This window comes from Coregonus lavaretus (assembly GCF_964263955.1).
Source record: "Coregonus lavaretus genome assembly, chromosome: 4".
Lineage (NCBI taxonomy): Eukaryota > Metazoa > Chordata > Actinopteri > Salmoniformes > Salmonidae > Coregonus > Coregonus lavaretus.
This window is the reverse complement of record NC_139991.1, coordinates 49,784,728-49,802,901: the sequence shown is the minus strand read 5'-3', so window position 1 is coordinate 49,802,901 and position 18,174 is coordinate 49,784,728. Positions and strand designations below refer to the sequence as shown.

Genomic DNA, 18,174 nt, shown 5'->3' with positions numbered 1-18,174 from the left:
GGTTATCAGTCGGTTCTGGCACCATGGCATCAGAGCCAGACCGAGGCTCCTGCGATGGATGACTGGTTTCAGCGCGCGGAGGAGACGTGGTAATGCTGCTCACGTCCACCTTCAATGTGCCGTGCTTCATCAGAAGGCCAACGCTGACCGCCACCGCAGTGAGGCCCCAGTCTTTGTACCGGGTGATCGGGTCTGGCTCTCGACCCGGAATCTGCCCCTCCGCCTGCCCTGCCGGAGCTGAGTTTGCGGTTTGAGGGGCCGTTCAAAGTCCTAAGGAGAATAAATTAGGTTACTTACAGGTTACTACTCCCTCCTGATTATCGCATTAACCCCTCGTTCCATGTGTCTCTCCTCAGGCCGGTGGTGGCTGGTCCGCTCCAGGAGTCTGAGGTCCCTAGGTGGTCCCTAGACTCCCTCTGGAAATTGAGGGGGTCCCGGCGTACTCAGTCCGTTCCATCCTGGATTCGAGGAGTCTGGTGGGGGGCCTTCAGTACCTCGTGGAGCGGGAGGGGTATGGTCGGAGGAGCAGTGCTGGGTCCCGGTTAAGGATATCCTCGATTCCTCCCTGTTGCGGGATTTCCACCGTCGTCATCCGGCTCGCCCTGCTCCGCGTCCTCCTGGCCGTCCCCGAGGCCGGTGTCGGCGCGCTACTGGAGCTGCATGGGGGCGGGGAGGGGGTACTGTCACGACTTCCTCTGAGGCTGCCTCCTCTCCTTGTTCGAGCAGGCTTCAGCATTTGTCTTCACCGGCCTTCTAGCCACTGCCGCTCCTCATCTCATCATTCCATTTGTTTTGTCTTGTTGATTACACACACCTGGTTCACATCCCCTCATCAGTACCTGCATAAGTGTTCCCTCTGCCCCCTTGTCTTTGTGTGTGATTGTTTATTGTGAGGATAATGAAGCTCGGTGGAGCTCCGTGTATTTTGTATCGCCGGGATATTTCCCTGGGTGCCGTGTATTTTCCATTGCGCCTGTTTTGTTTTGACGCATTTCTTCATAATTGCGGAATAAAGCCTGTTATTCTGTGATTTACCCTCCTGCGCCTGACTCCTTCGACATCACCTCATCACAGGGATGAGTCGGACGGCAGAGTGAAGGAAAAGCAACCAACAAGTGCTCAGCATATGTGGGAACTCCTTCAAGACTGTTGGAAAAGCATTCCAGGTGAAGCTGGTTGAGAGAATGCCAGGAGTGTGAAAAGCTGTCATCAAGGCAAAGGGTGGCTATTTGAAGAATCTCAAATCTCAAATATATTTTGATTTGTTAAAAAAAAAAATGGGTTACTACATGATTCCATATGTGTTATTTCATAGTTTTGATGTCTTCACTATTATTCTACAATGTAGAAAATAGTAAAACAAACAAAGTAAAACCCTTGAATGAGTAGGTGTGTCCAATCTTTTGACCGGTAGTGTAGGTTATGTGAAGGTGTGGCCTTGTTGATACGGGATGTATATGTTTTTAAATAACATTTTTAGAACGTTCTCTAAACGTTACAAACGTTTTCTTGTGGTTTAAAAAAAAGAATAATCGTTCTCTGAACAATTATTGTTCCGAGAGTGTTAAGAAAACATAAAAACCACAAGAAAACTTCAGTAACGTTCAGAGAATGTTATTTAAAAACAACTAGTTTGACATTGGGAATGTCCTCAAATTGTTCAGAGAACGTTAAGAAGCAAAAGTTCTTCTGTGGGAATTTTGGTACTTCATCATATTGTTTCCTACAGGTTTGCTCATGGTTCTATTTAATCGTGTTTTCAAATTATTATTACCAAAATTGAAATTAAAATGTAACCATGTAATGGAATACCAAGAAAATAACGTATTTTTGTCAAGTTCTTTAAATGTGCTGAGAATGTTCCAAAGCCAAGCAACTATCCTGCACCAGTAAAATCAAATCAAATCAAATGTTATTTGTCACATACACGTGTTTAGCAGATGTTATTGCGGGTGTAGCAAAATGCTTGTGCTTCTAGCTCCGACAGTGCAGTAATATCTAACAAGTAATATCTAACAATTTCACAACATATACCCAATACACACAAATCTAGTAAGGAATGAAATTTAAGAATATATACATATATGGAAATGCAATGACAGAGCAGCATGGACTAAGATACAGTAGAATATTATAGAATAGAATACAGTATACACATATGAGATGAGTAGTGCAAGATATGTAAAAAATTATTAAAGTGACTATTTTTCAATTTCTTAAAGTGGCCAGTGATTTCAATAGGCAGCAGCAGCCTCTAATGTGCTAGTGATGGCTATTTAACAGTCTGATGGCCTTGAGATAAAAGCTGTTTTTCATTCTCTCAGTCCCAGCTTTGATGCACCTGTACTGATCTCGCCTTCTGGATGATAGCGGGGTGAACAGGCAGTGGCTCGGGTGGTTTATGTCCTTGATGATCTTTTTGGTCTTCCTGTGACACATCGTGTGCTGTAGGTGTCTTGGAGGGCGGGTAGTTTGCCCCCGGTAATGCGTTCGGCAGACCGCACCACCCCCTGGAGAGCCCTGCGGTTGCGGGCGGTGCAGTTGCCGTACCAGGCAGTGATACAGCCCGACAGGATGCTCTCAATTGTGCATCTGTAAAAGTTTGTGAGGGTTTTAGGTGCCAAGCCAATTTTCTTCAGCCTCCTCTGTTGTGCCTTCTTCACCACACTGTCTGCTTGGGTGGAACATTTCAGTTTGTCAGTGATGTGTACGCCAAGGAACTTGAAGCTTTCCACCTTCTCCACTGCGGTCCCGACGATGTGGATAGGGGGGTGCACCCTCTGCTGTTTCATGAAGTCCACGATCATATCCTTTGTTTTGTTGACGTTGAGTGAGAGGTTATTTCCCTGACACCACACTCCCAGAGCCCTCACCTCCTCCCTGTAGGCGTCTCGTCATTGTTGGTAATCAAGCCTACTACTGTTGTGTTGTCTGCAAACTTGATGATTGAGTTGGAGGCGTGCTTGGCCACGCAGTCATGGGTGAACAGGGAGTACAGGAGGGGGCTGAGCACGCACCATTGTGGGGCTCCAGTGTTGAGGATCAGCGAAGTGGATATATTGTTTCCTACCTTCACCACCTGGCGGCGGCCCATCAGGAAGTCCAGGACCCAGTTGCACAGGGCGGGGTTCAGACCCAAGGCCTCGAGCTTAATGATGAGCATGGAGGGTACTATGATGTTGAATGCTGAGCTATAGTCAATGAACAGCATTCTTACATAGGTATTCCTCTTGTCCAGATGGGATAGGGCAGTCTGCTGTGTGATGGCGATTGCATCGTCTGTGGATCTATTGGGGCGGTAAGCAAATTGAAGTGGGTCTAGGGAGACAGGTAAGGTAGAGGTGATATGATCCTTGACTAGTCTCTCAAAGCACTTCATGATGACAGAGTTGAGTGCTACGGGGCGATAGTCATTTAGTTCAGTTACCTTTGCTTTCTTGGGTACAGGAACAATGGTGGCCATCTTGAAGCATGTGGGAACAGCAGACTGGGAAAGCGAGAGAATGAATATGTCCGTAAACACACCAGCCAGCTGGTCTGCGCATGCTCTGAGGACACGGCTAGGGATGCAGTCTTGGCCGGCAGCCTTGCGGGTGTTGACATGCTTCAACGTCTTACTCACGTCGGCCACGGAGAAGGAGAGGCCACAGTCCTTGGTAGTGGGCCTCGTCGGTGGCATTGTGTTATCCTCAAAGCGGGCGAAGAAGGTGTTTAGCTTGTCTGGAAGCGAGACGTCGGTGTCGGCGGCGTGGCTGATTTTCCTTTTGTAGTCCGTGATTGTCTGTAGACCCTGCCACATATGTCTCGTGTCTGAGCCGTTGAATTGCGACTCCACTTTGTCTCTATACTGATGTTTTGCCTGTTTAATTGCCTTGCCGATTGAGTAGCTACACTGTTTGTATTCTGCCATATTCCCAGTCACCTTGCCATGGTTAAATGCGGTGGTTTGCGCTTTCAGTTTTGTGTGAATGCTGCCATTTATCCACGGTTTCTGGTTAGGGTAGGTTTTAATAGTCACAGTTGGCACAACATCACCTATATACTTCCTGATAAACTCAGTCACCGTATCCGTGTATTCGCCAATGTTATTCTCGGAGGCGACCCGAAACATATCCCAGTCCGTGTGATCAAAACAATCTTGAAGCATGGATTCCGATTGGTCAGACCAGCGTTGAATAGTCCTTAGCACGTGTACTTCCTGTTTGAGTTTCTGCCTATAGGAAGGGAGGAGCAAAATGGAGTCGTGGTCAGATTTGCCAAAAGGAGGGCGGGGGAGGGACTTATAACCATCCTGGAAGTTCGAATAGCAATGGTTGAGGATTTTAGCAGCGCGGGTACAACAGTCGATATGTTGATAGAACTTTGGCAGCCTAGTCCTCAAATTTGCTTTGTTAAAATCCCCGGCTACAATAAATGCAGCCTCAGGATATGTGGTTTCTAGTTTGCATAAAGTCCAGTGAAGTTCTTTGAGGGCCGTCGTGGTATCGGCTTGAGGGTGGATATACACGGCCGTGACTATAACCGAAGAAAATTATCTTGGGAGATAATACGGTCAGCATTTGATTGTGAGGTATTCTAGGTCGGGTGAACAGAAGGACTCGAGTTCCTGTATGTTACTAAAATTACACCATGAGTCGTTAATCATGAAACACACACCTCCACCCTTCTGCTTCCCGGAGAGATATTTATTCCTGTCTGCGCGATGAACTGAGAACCCATCTGGCTGGACCGATTTCGACAGAATATCCCCAGAGAGCCATGTTTCCGTGAAACAAAGTATGTTACAGGCCTTGATGTCTCTCTGGAAAGAAATCCTTGCCCGGAGCTCGTCGAGCTTGTTAACCAGAGACTGAACATTAGCGAGTAGTATACTTGGAAGCGGTGGGTGGTGTGTGCGCCTCCTAAGTCGAACCAGCAGGCCGCTCCGAGTGCCTCTCCTCCGCCGGCGATATTTTGGGTCAGCCGCTGGAATCAGTTCAATTGCCCTGGGGAGAGCAAACAAAGGATCAGCTTCAGGAAAGTCGTATTCCTGGTCGTAATGCTGGTGAGTTACTGCCGCTCTGATATTCAATAGTTTTTCCCGGCTGTATGTAATGATACAAAACACTTTCTGAGCTAATAATGTAAAAAAAAAGAATACATAAAAAAAAAAAATACCGCAAAGTTTCCTAAGAGCTAGTCGCGAGGCCGCCATCCTCGTCGGCGCCAGTGTATCATTCCCAGAAAGTTGATGGAAGGTTCTATGAAAAATAACCATAGGACAACAACACTCTCACCAAGCTCCAAAAACATATGGTTCTCAGAACGTTATGCGCTAGCTGGGTATATAACCTAATATCAAGATATCATTAATTGACATGACCATCGAAAAGCAGGACACCTGGCATTCTGTATTGTACCTTTAAAAGCTATTTTAGTTAGTACTGTGGGTGAGCTCATACTTTGGCCAGATGTGATCTCTTCACATTTTAACTGCCAGCACTTTTGTTCTTTCTATAATTGTCTAAAAGGTCAATGGGCATTTGAGAGACACATAGAAGGTGTTCATTAAATGTACCAAGAACATAGACTGTCTTTTTAATATATCCACCCAACTCTTTTCACCACCAGGAACAGTTTGATATAAATCCCTAGTGCTCTAACAGACAGTAGATATTGCTATTGTGGACATTTTCACTGGATCGTCCCAATATATAAATCCATTAGGGCATGAAATCGATAGCAAGCCTTTGTGCGAGCTACAGGTGGCCATCAGAGTTGCTTTTTTGGCCAAATCATTTTTTAAACAAATTGGATGAGGAGAATGAATTGTATGTTCCAAACTGCTGAACCCAGGTCCCCATTGGCTGGCTCTTATCCTAACATCCTGCAGTCGGTAGCCTGCTCTGCAGAACTATATTTTTCTGAGTGCCCCTGGACGAAAATAACGTACTATAATTGAAATGTGTGTCCTGGTAATTCTTCATCCCTCCCTTTCTTTATGTATTTTCTAATCATATAATTGTTGTTCTATTTTTTTCCCCTACAGCCTTCATCAATTTTATTGGCTGCAGTATGCTCTGTGGAACAGAGGGAGAAATTGGAAGTCCATTTTATTAATGGCAAACAACAATTCCGTCAACTCCCTCATACTGACCTTTCGTAATTCACTTATAAATAAAGTCAATGTCGTCTGGCTGGAATGTTGCTACCAGACAGATGTGTCCCTTTCTATGAGATTTAAACCATCACCTCACCATCTATCATTTCACCACTGGTGTCATTGGTATCTACGTACTCTGAAACATACTTACGCTACACACATGCACGCACATGTACACACACACGCACACACCACCACCACAAAATGACTGCTGCAATGTGCAAAATGTAATCTCCTCTCCTTATATGCTGAGAGTAGTAAACCCTGCTAAGAACAGGCTGTCTGTGTGTTCTTGTCATCTGCATGTGGGCCTTGACAAACACAGAGTGCATATTACCTCTCGGCTTCAGCTCCATATTTTATGATACCAAGCGGGGATGTGTGGAGAGGCAGTACACCAGCAGAGAGATATGACAGATTACTCTATAGTGCAGTTTATAGGACCTGAGGGTCAAATGGCACAAATAACCAGCATTGGTTTAATTGGCAGAATTTGACACTTCAAACAAAGAATGGAAAGGTTGGAGGTAATGTCATGTCAACTACTGTAGCGTAAATATCCAAAGCTTCTGCTTTTGGCATACAGTGGCTTCAATGTTCCCACATACGTGTAATACTAACAGGAATATAAGAGCAACGTTTTCGATGCTCATCCAACATTTTCACATGCAAATACTGATCTTTCACAGCCATTTATACCACCAGCTGGATTAAATGATTATGCAATCTTAATACTCTCTAAAGAGACTCTCTAAAGACTGAAGAGGTGTCACCAGCTCAGGAATGACATTGAAGTGTCATAACTTTTGAGGATTTTGTGATGGTTGGCACATTATAATACCAATCTGATTAACTCTAACTCTGAGATGATAATTGCTCTTGGAGGATAGATTTCAGTTGTAGTACACAATAGCTTTCAAAACACCTTCATAAAATATCAGCTTTTGAAAACTCATCTCTTTCTCACCGAATTGTATCATCCTGAAAGATACAGGCTGTTCATCTGGCTGTCACATATCAGTTGGATGACAAAATGTTAGTCTTCAAAGCAACAGAGGCCAATACAGAAGTTGCATGGGAATGAAGCCCTTTTAAAACCTATAGATTCCCTTTGAGCGAATGGCAGAGGGAACTTGAAAGCATTTATGACAGACAGAGTAATTCTCTGAATCCAAAGAGCAGCTAATGATCCTTTCAGGGAGAGATGCAGTGGTGTAGTTAAAAAGAGCTCTGTTTTTTTTGTTATACTGAAGGTAAATTGCATAAATTAAAAAGTGATAGCTTGTCTCAGAAACTTGACCACTCTTACGGTGGCATTCATCACTGTCCCAATGGGAGCTTTGGTATATCTAAGGAACGGTTGAAGATGATAATTCGTAGGAAGAAAGTTAGAGATGATAACTGTTGACACAAACGATTTCTTCAAAAGCAACCGGCTAATTACTACTTCTGTCTACTATTCTATCTTTGTGACCGAACTTGTTTGCCACTCAAAGCTATAATTGCATATAATTTACTGTCAGTATTTTCATCTTTAATACAGTGTGTGAACTAAGTATACCCAAGCTAAAAATATACTTCTGTAAATTAGTTACAGACGTCTGTGTTGTGACAAGGTATGGGGGTATACTGAAAATAGTCATATTTGGTAAAATACCAAGTCCATATTATGGCAAGAACAGCTCAAATATGCAAAGAGAAACAACAGTCCATCATTACTTTAAGACATGAAGGTCAGTCAATACGGAAAATTTGAAGAACTTTGAAGGTGTATTCAAGTGCAGTCGCAAAAACCATCAGCGCTATGTTGAAACTGGATCTCATGAGGACCGCCACAGGAAAGGAAGACCCAAAGTTACCTCTGCTGCAGAGGATAACTTACTTAGAGTTACCAGCCTCAGAAATTGCAGCGCAAATAAATACTTCACAGAGTTGAAGTAACAGACACTTGTGGGTGAATGAATGATCTCTGCATGTGTATTTCCCACCGTAAAGCATGGAGGAGGAGGGGTTATGGAGTGGGGGTGCTTTGCTGGTGACACTGTCTTATTTATTTAGAATTCAAGGCAAACTTAACCAGCATGGCTACCAAAGCATTCTGCAGCGATATGCCATCCCATCTGGTTTGGGCTTAGTGGGACTATCATTTCTTTTTCAACAGGACAATGACCCAACACACCTCCAGGCTGTGTAAGGGCTATTTTACCAAGAAGGAGAGTGATGGAGCGCTGCACCAGATGACCTGGCCTCCACAATCCCCCGACCTCAACCAAATTGAGATGGTTTGGGATGAGTCGGACGGCAGAGTAAAGGAAAATCAGCCAACAAGTGCTCAGCATATGTGGGAACTCCTTCAAGACTGTTGGAAAAGCATTCCAGGTGAAGCTGGTTGAGAGAATTCCAAGATTGCGCAAAGTGTCATCAAGGCAAAGGGTGGCTATTTGAAGTATAAAAATATATTTTGATTAGTTTAATACTTTTTTGGTTACTACATGTTATTTCATAGTTTTGATGTCATCACTATTATTCTACAATGTCCATACTTTTAACTGGTACTGTACAGTCGTGGTCAAAAGTTTTGAGAATGACACAAGTATTGGTCTTCACAAAGTTCACTGCTTCAGTGTTATGAGATATTTTTGTCAGATGTTACTATGGTATACTGAAGTATAATTACAAGCATTCCATAAGTGTCAAATGCTTTTATTGACAATTACATTAAGTTTATGCAAAGAGTCAATATTTGCAGTGTTGATCCTTCTTTTTCAAGACCTCTGCAATCCGCCCTGGCATGCTGTCAATTTACTTCTGGGCCACATCCTGATTGATGGCAGCCCATTCCTGCATAATCAATGCTTGGAGTTTGTCAGAATTTGTGGGGTTTTGTTTGTCCACCTGCCTCTTGAGGATCGACCACATGTTCTCAATGGGATTAAGGTCTGGGGAGTTTCCTGGCCATGGACCCAAAATGTCGATGTTTTGTTCCCCAAGCCACTTAGTTATCACTTTTGCCTTATGGCAAGGTGCTCCATCATGCTGGAAAAGGCATTGGTCGTCACCAAACTGTTCTTGGATGGTTGGGAGAAGTTGCTCTCGGAGGATGACTTAGTACCATTCTTTATTCATGGCTGTGTTCTTAGGCAAAATTGTGAGTGAGCCCACTCCCTTCGCTGAGAAGCAACCCCACTCATGAATGGTCTCAGGATGCTTTACTGTTGGCATGACACAGGACTGATGGTAGCGCGCACCTTGTCTTCTCCGGACAAAGTGTTTTCCGGATGCCCCAAACAATCGGAAAGGGGATTCATCAGAGAAAATGACTTTACGCCAGTCCTCAGCAGTCCAATCTTCTGCAGAATATCAGTCTGTCCCTGATGTTTTTCCTGGAGAGAAGTGGCTTCTTTGCTGCCCTTCTTGACACCAGGCCATCCTCCAAAAGTATTTGCCTCACTATGCGTGCAGATGCACTCGCACCTGCCTGCTGCCATTCCTGAGCAAGCTCTGCACTGGTGGTGCCCCGATCCCGCAGCTGAATCCACTTTAGGAGACGGTCCTTGCGCTTGCTGGACTTTCTTGGGCGCCCTGACGCCTTCTTCACAACAATTGAACCTCTCTCCTTGAAGTTCTTGATGATCCGATAAATGGTTGATTTAGGTACAATCTTACTAGCAGCAATATCCTTGCTTGTGAAGCCCTTTTTGTGCAAAGCAATGATGACGGCACGTGTTTGCTTGCAGGTAACCATGGTTAACAGAGGAAGAACAATGATTTCAAGCACCACCCTCCTTTTAAAGCTTTCAGTCTGTTATTCTAACTCAATCAGCATGACAGAGTGATCTCCCGAGTGGCGCAGTGGTCTAAGGCACATCGCAGTGCTAGCTGTGCCACTAGAGATCCTGCTTTGAATCCAGGCTCTGTCGTAGTCGGCCACTACCGGGAGACCCATGGGGCGGCGCACAATTGGCCCAGCGTCGTCCAGGGTAGGGGAGGGAATGGCCGGCAGGGATGTAGCTCAGTTGGTAGAGCATGGCATTTGCAACGCCAGGGTTGTGGGTTCGATTCCAGTATGAAAAAAATAAAAAATGTATGCACTAACTGTAAGTCGCTCTGGATAAGAGCGTCTGCTAAATGACTAAAATGTAAATGTAAATCTACAGCCTTGTTCTCGTCAACACTCTCAACTGTGTTAACGAGATAATCAGCAGGGCTGAAATGCAGTGAAATGTTTTTAGGGGATTAAGTTCATTTTCATGGCAAAGTGGGACTTTGCAATTAATTGCAATTCATCTGATCACTCTTCATGACATTCTGGAGTATATGCAAATTGTCATCATCAAAACTGAGGCACAGACTTTCTGAAAATTTGTATTTGTGTCATTCTCAAAACATTTGATAACGACTGTATATATATCTAGTCTAAAATGGAATATACTAAGATGTCTTTTGTATCTTCTTAGCCAAAGTTATTTATACCGCTACCATACTTTTGCTAGCATACTTTTGTCATAGCCTAGAAATGTCACATCTGATTCAACTAATAAAAAAATCGACACCTGTATTAGCTAAATCAGGTGTACTACTGCTGTTCTGGAACAAAAGCCCACACATACTGTCACGCCCTGGCTCTGGGTCTCTGTTATGTTGAGCCAGGGTGTGTAGTTTCTATGTATTTGTGTTCTAGGTTCGTTATCTAGCTCATGTGTTTCTGTGTTGGCCGGGGTGGTTCTCAATCAGAGGCAACGAGTGTCAGCTGTTGCTTGTTGTCTCTGATTGGGAACCATACTTAGGCAGCCTGTTTTCCACAGTGTTTTGTGGGATCTTGTTCCGTATATGGTTTGTGTCTGTTACCTAGGACTTCACGTATCATTTTGTTTAGTGTGGTGAATCAAATTAAAAGTATGTTCACTCATCACGCTGCGCATTGGTCCACTTCCTCCAACGATCGTGACAGAAGATCCCACCAATACTGGACCAAGCAGCGTGTCCAGGAGTACACGCCGGAGGTAACCTTAGCGGATGTCCACCTCGACTGGGTCAAGCAGCGTGAGGAGGAGATAGGTTGGACTTGGGAGCAGAGGATGGAGAGTCTGGCGAGAGCCATGGAGGCCATATCCACGGGGGAGAGACAGGCCCAATACATTTTTAGGAGGGGGCTCACACCGTGGACGACGGGGCTGCTGGAGGCAGATAAGGGGCGAGTTAGTGGACGAGGAGAGAAGGCCACCGGGTTACGAGAGCCATTGGCGAGTAGAGGGAAGGAAAATGTAGAGGCACGGCGAGAGGTACTGAGGTGTGTTGCCAGTCCGGTCCGGCCCGTTCCTGATCCCCGGGTAAGGCCAGTGGTGTGTGTTCCCAGTGTGGTCCGGCCTGTTCCTGTCCCTCGCACCAAGCCTGTGATGCGCGTCGCCAGCCCGGTCCGGCCTGTTCCTGCCTCTCGCACCAAGCCTACGGTGCGCGTCGCCAGCCCGGCCCGGCCTGTTCCTGCTCCCCGCACCAAGCCAATTGTGCGCTTCGCCAGCCCGGCCCGGCCTGTTTCTGCTCCCCGCACCAAGCCAATGGTGCGCGTCGCCAGCCCGGCCCGGCCTGTTCCTGCTCCCCGCACCAAGCCAATGGTGCGCGTCGCCAGCCCGGCCCGGCCTGTTCCTACTCCCCGCACCAAGCCTATGGTGTGCGTCGCCAGCCCGGTCCATTCCTGCTCCCCGCACCAAGCCTGTGGTGCGCATCGTCAGCCCGGTCCGGCCCGTTCCTGTTCCCCGCACCAAGCCAGGGGTGCGCGTCGTCAGCCTGGTCCGGCCCGTTCCTGCTCCCCGCACCAAGCCTGTGGTGCGCTTCGTCAGCCCGGTTCTGCCCGTCCCTGCTCCCCGCACCAAGCCTGTGGTGCGCGTCGTCAGCCCAGTCCGGCTCGTTCCTGCTCCCCGCACCAAGTCTATGGTGCGCGTCGTCAGTCCGGCACAGCCCGTGCCTGGGTCACCGGTGCCTGGTCAGGTACCGGTCAGCTGCTCCACATCGGAGCCTAAGCAATCCGCTCCACCGATGTCCAGTCCAGCTCCAGCCAGCGGGGCCAGACCGGACCAGGGGCGCTACGGGGGGATTGTTGGAGGGTGGTGGTCAAGACCGGAGCCGGAACCGCCTCCGAGTAGGAATGCCAACCCGGCCCTCCCCTGTTCGGTTTATGTTTGGCGCGGTCGCAGTCCGCGCCTTTGGGGGGGGGGGGGGGTACTGTCACGCCCTGGCTCTGGGACTCTGTTATGTTGAGCCAGGGTGTGTCGTTTCTATGTATTTGTGTTCTAGGTTCGTTATCTAGCTCATGTGTTTCTGTGTTGGCCGGGGTGGTTCTCAATCAGAGGCAACGAGTGTCAGCTGTTGCTTGTTGTCTCTGATTGGGAACCATACTTAGGCAGCCTGTTTTCCACAGTGTTTTGTGGGATCTTGTTCCGTGTATGGTTTGTGTCTGTTACCTAGGACTTCACGTATCGTTTTGTTTCGTGTGGTGAATCAAATTAAAAGTATGTTCACTCATCACGCTGCGCATTGGTCCACTTCCTCCAACGATCGTGACACATACTGCAACCCTTCAGCACAAGGAGTGAAGAACACTGTCCTATGTAATGTATAAAATGGAGTGCTAACAGTGCTTTCTCATTCTGATAATACATTATACATCATAGCTCCATGTAGAGTGCCAGTAATATGTAGTCTGAGTACCAAAACATTCTTGAGCGTACACCATTCGTACTATTGGCTTTGATCAACGCTAGTCAGATCTTCCCTACTGACTGAGAGGACCAGGATGAAGTGTGTGGGTAAATTAAAATATTCTGTTGCTTACTGGGTTTGAATACGGTGCTAGCAACATCAGGCTTGTGGGTTTGATTCCTTCATGGTGTAAGGGTTGGTGTGAGGTGTGACCCAGGTGCGGTGCAGGATAGACAGTAGGCAGTAGGCAGAGATGGTGAAACAAGGATATTTACTGGTGGTCCCAAAACCAGGATACAAAATAACGGACTTGTCACGATAAAATAAAGCAGGAGCAAATTGGTCTCCAAAAACAGGCTGACAGCAAACATACGAAATACAAACTATGACTGAAAACAACAATGAAACAGGGAGAACACTTCTCAAGTACCTGTACATACGTCTCATGATCAGACACTGATTAGTACTGTTTGGCATCGAGAAACTAGCAGAGAAAACAGAGCAAGGGAACACAGGGAAGTGAGGGCATAAATACACAGGTGAACAGGTAGACACAGGTGACACCAATAGAATAATGATTAGTCCAGACTGTGAGTGAGGAGGTGCCTAAGGTTGTCGGAGGATGACACCTAGTGGGTCACTCCGGAACTGCGACCCCCTTTGAGAAGGGGAATGAAGTGGGCAGCCTTCAAAAACCGGTCCACAACGACCAGGATGACTGTGTATCCATCAGAGGGGGGTAGGGCGGAAATGAAATCCAGCGAAATGTGGGACTAAGGGCGCTTCGGGATAGGCAGGGGTCGGAGCAGCCCTGCCGCAGGCTGACGTGAGCTCTTCGTGCGCGTGCACACCGGGCAAGCAGCCACGAAGGCGCGCGTATCCCCCTCAGCTGATGGCCACCAGAACCTCCTACGCAGGAACTCCAACATCCTGGCACCCTCCGGATGGCTGGTGAGGTCGGAAGCGTGCGCCCACTGAAGAAGTCTAGAGCGCGCAGTCTTGGGTACGTACATCCCCCCCGATGGAACTCCGCCCAGATCGGGCTCCCGCTGTAGCGCTGCTCTGACCAGTCTATTGATTCCCACGAAACTGGGGCAGCAATCATGGCGTTGGGGACAATGGTGTCGTCCCTCTCCACCAGGTCCCCGGACGGTATGAGATGGTGAACCGGAACCTGGTGAAGAACAACGCCCACCTGGCCTGGCGCGAGTTGAGCCTCTTGGCCCCCTGAATGTAGGCTAAGTTCTTATGATCAGTCCATACGACGAATGGATGGGCGGCACCCTTAGCCAATGCCTCCAGCTCATGGTTCTAGCAGCTCATGGTTCTCCATGTCGTAATTCCGATCCACCGGGGACAGCCGACGGGAGAAAAACGCGCAATGGGGTGAGTCTTACCATCCGTGAGGAACAGCTGGGACAGAATTGTTCCTACCGCAACGTCTGAAGCATCCACCTCCACAATGAATGGCAGGGACGGATCAGGATACCCTAGGACCAGGGCCGATGTAAAGCGCCGCTTAAGCTTATCAAATGCGTTCCCCACTTCCGGGGTCCAGGCGAAGGAGCGCGCGCACGTTCGTCTGGGTGAGGGCTGTCAGGGGAGCAGCTAGGGAGCTAAAATTGTGAATAAATCACCTATAAAAATTAGCGAACCCTAAAAACCGTTGTAGTTGTAGCGGTTCTTAACCGTGATGTTGTTGAGCGCCCGGTAATCAATGCACGGCCACTGCCCACCGTCCTTTTTCCCCACAAAGAAGAAGCCCGCGCCCGCGGGTGAGGTAGAGGGACCGATGTGACCCTCGACGAGTGCCTCGTCGATATACTCCCTCATGGCCAGCGTCGCCGGCTGGGACAAGGAAAACAATCGCCCTTGTGCGGGCATGGCATCCGGCAGGAGATTGATAGTGCAGTCTTATGGCCTGTGAGGAGGTAGGCCCTTGGCACGCCTCTTACTAAACACCTCCCCCAGATCCCAATATTCCCGGGGAACGCCTGCCAGGTCTGGGCCGGTGACGGAGTCTGTAGCCGCCGTCCTCCCGGTGGCAACCGCGGCTAGGGTGGTAGGCGGTTCGGAGTGCGGGGCCTGGGGAAGAGGTGATGACTGGTACGTGGTCTGGGATGGTGGTTTGGGCTGATGAGTGGTCGGTGGAGACCGGAACAGGACGGAAGCGGAGCCTCCCTCCAGGATGAGCCACCCTGTGGACCAGTCTATCCGGGGTTTGTGGGCGACCAGCCAGCGGTGCCCGAGGACGAGGGGACACTCCGGAGAGTCCACAATGAAAAACTGGATATCCTACCATAGCCCCCCTGCCACCCCGACACTCACGTCGACAGTGCGCCAGGTGATGAAGCCCGACCCCAACAGCCGGCCATCCAGGCCCATGACCGGAACCAGCTCGGAGAGGGAGAGTAACGGAACGCTCCATCTTTACTGGTGGTCCCAAAACCAGGATACAAAATAACAGACTTGTCACAATAAAATAAAGGAGGAGCAAATTGGTCTCCAAAAACAGGCTGACAGCAAACATACTGAAAACAACAATGAAACAGGGAGAACACTTCTCAAGTACCTGTACATACATCTCGCGATCAGACACTGATTATTACTGTTTGGCATTGAGAAGCTAGCAGAGAAAACAGAGCAAGGGAAAACAGGGAAGTGAGGGCATAAATACACAGGTGAACAGGTAGACGCAGTTGACACCAGTAGGATAATGATTAGTCCAGACTGTGAGTGAGGAGGTGCCTAAGGTTGTCGGAGGATGACACCTAGTGGGTCGCTCCGGAACTGCGACCCCCTCCTGTAACACATGGGCCACACACACTACGGAAAAAAATGTCTGGTAACCGGTATGACCATATTATTATCATAGGGGCAGGAGATCCAATACTAAAGTAATGGTTGAAGATTGTGGAGCAAATTCAACTCCATCTCTGTTTTATTAGTCAAAATAGATTTATATTCATTTCACAAGATGGTGCAAATCGGACGAAACGCCTTAAGAGGCGTTTTCGATGTATCAACTGAATTTCACTTTCATTTCCTAAATGTACTGGAGGCTAAAGTGGAATATTGACCCCGGCCTTGACCCGGTAAGGGATACAGTTGGGGATGTTTACCTTGCAGGTGGAGCTTGCTCTCTGGGCTCTGCAGGAGGACGGAGCTCACCGAGTCAAGATTATCATAGCTGCTGCATCCCAGCGGGCCCGTACGAGTCTCTGTCACCTGCAAAATAATCAGGACAAAGATTTCAGGAACACTAGGGGAGAGAGACACTGCGGTGTGTATGTATGTGTGTGTGTGTGTGTGTGTGTGTGTGTCTGTGTGTGTGTGTGAGTGTGTGCGTGTGTGTGTATGTGTGTGTTGGAATGGGATGGGATGGGATGGGGGTGATCATAGAGAGTTGTTTTCACTACAATTTGAGTAGCCTCACAAAGTGAAATACTGAGTAGAGATTTACACATGTAACTCATCAAGCATGCATTGATATCATTGAAGGAAAGGAGCGAATGTTTTTGTCATGCCTTTGTATGTCAAGCATTATTATATTTAAAAAGATGCACAAATTGTGCCTACACACTGAAGAAGGCTGCAATGAAAAAATCTAAAAAATCTAAAAATGAACTAAACTTTGTGACATCTTTTTGAGTGCGGACTCATTATACCTTTTGTTTGTCTTTATTTGAAGTTTTAGGAACCAGCCAAGGTTCTGGGAGAGTGCAATGGTCCCCTTTTGATTAAGCATTATTATATTTCCACATAAATAAACAGTGTGAGGCATTTCCTTTACACAGAAGGGGACATTCATCAACTAATAATATCCCTTATACATGTTAAAAACATAGTACATACTGCTGACTGCATAATTAAGCTATGATCAAGCCATTCATATTTCAAATGTGACCATGTGAGTAGTTCATAAATATCTGAACTCCACGTGTGTCACGCTAGCACATACATGTTCTGCAGTGCTCAGCTAAGTAAGCTGTAATTGGGCCAGAGCACAGCAGACAACTTATGAGGCCTTTCTAAGAAGTACTTTTATAAGTACCTCCTTTTTATATTTGTCTGTGACGTGTACCATGACCGGCTTATGAGACCAATTTTATTTTAAGGAACTTTAAAGGCTTTGTTTCCGTTCAAAAGAGGTGAGACGCTAATGGACTTTTTTTCTTCAAACGGTGCCTGCGTCCCACTCTCTGCTAGAGAATAACACTTCCCTTATAAAAGTCGCAGTAGTGGCCTCTCTCCCAGCCCAAGCTTCAATCTATGGGATAATTAGGATAGTCAAATGTGAGGGTGCTTTTAGTCTGACTTTAGACTTGTTTAATGAGAGTGCTCTTAAAAAAAGAAGGGTGACTTTCCTCCTTTTTATCACCTTTTCTTCTCATTACGATTTGACCGGCAGTGTTCAGTAGTACATTCACATGAGTCCAAGAAGCCAGATGAGATGCTACTCAGCAAAGGAGATTAAGAGAAAAAAACTTGTGGCATTAACCTCAAACGAATTTCACTCAGTCTCTGGCTCGGTTAGAAAACTCAACGCTTTAAGGTGGGGGGTTGCGTTGGCAGCATGCATGAAGTCCAATCTCATGTGAATAGGGGTTATCGACGATGTGGGAAGAGTAAAATACTTCATGGTGAACAAACAGCTACAGCTATTGATACAGTTACATTGACATAGAATGCAGTGATGGGTAAAGGTCTTATTTCTCACTTCCTGTACAGCCAACACTATAACAGTTTGCGATTGACAATGTGACACTATTTTCCTGTCTTTAATGTTGATTCAGTGCCAGATGGCAGGTTGACAAGCAGGAAATTAGACAGATGTACAGTATATCTTACCCTTGGCGACACTCTCTTATGGGGTAAAACTTGAAACCAGGGGGGAAACAAAGTGACAGGCTCCTAAAAATCCACTGGGCACAGACGTCAATTCAATGTCTATTCCACATTGGTTCAACGTAATTTAATTGAAATGACGTGGAAACAACATTGATTCAACCAGTGTGTGCCCAGTGGGACGCTCTGCAATAACATAGCTTAACATTGAATTGTATGCCCCTTCCTGCCAAAGGGTAGATATGCTATGTTCTGCAAAACTATGACTGAATCAGAGCACATTTTTTATCTGTTTATGATTTAAGTGTATATAAAGGTAGGTATGCTTGCAGCAGCCATACCACTGCAACTCTCCACCACTCCAAACTCTAAAATTTCAGAAAGCTAAAGTAAAGTTATTGACAGAGAAGCCAAAACAAGAACTTTTCTAAGCTCGCTGCAGCATTGCATAAAGTTTCAAAGTAGATTGATTACTGTGCTTGCCTAGC

The 18,174-nt window shown here is 46.8% G+C and overlaps 1 protein-coding gene across 1 annotated transcript in view; it reads right to left on the bottom strand.

Moving 5' to 3' along the window:
• brinp1 (bone morphogenetic protein/retinoic acid inducible neural-specific 1) overlaps positions 1-18,174 on the bottom strand; it is a 121,741-nt gene that overhangs the window by 47,087 nt on the left and 56,480 nt on the right. Inside the window, exon 4 of the mRNA XM_084159698.1 lies at positions 15,961-16,066. Within this exon, the coding sequence (XP_084015824.1) occupies positions 15,961-16,066 (106 nt within the window). The remainder of the gene's footprint in view (positions 1-15,960; positions 16,067-18,174) is intronic.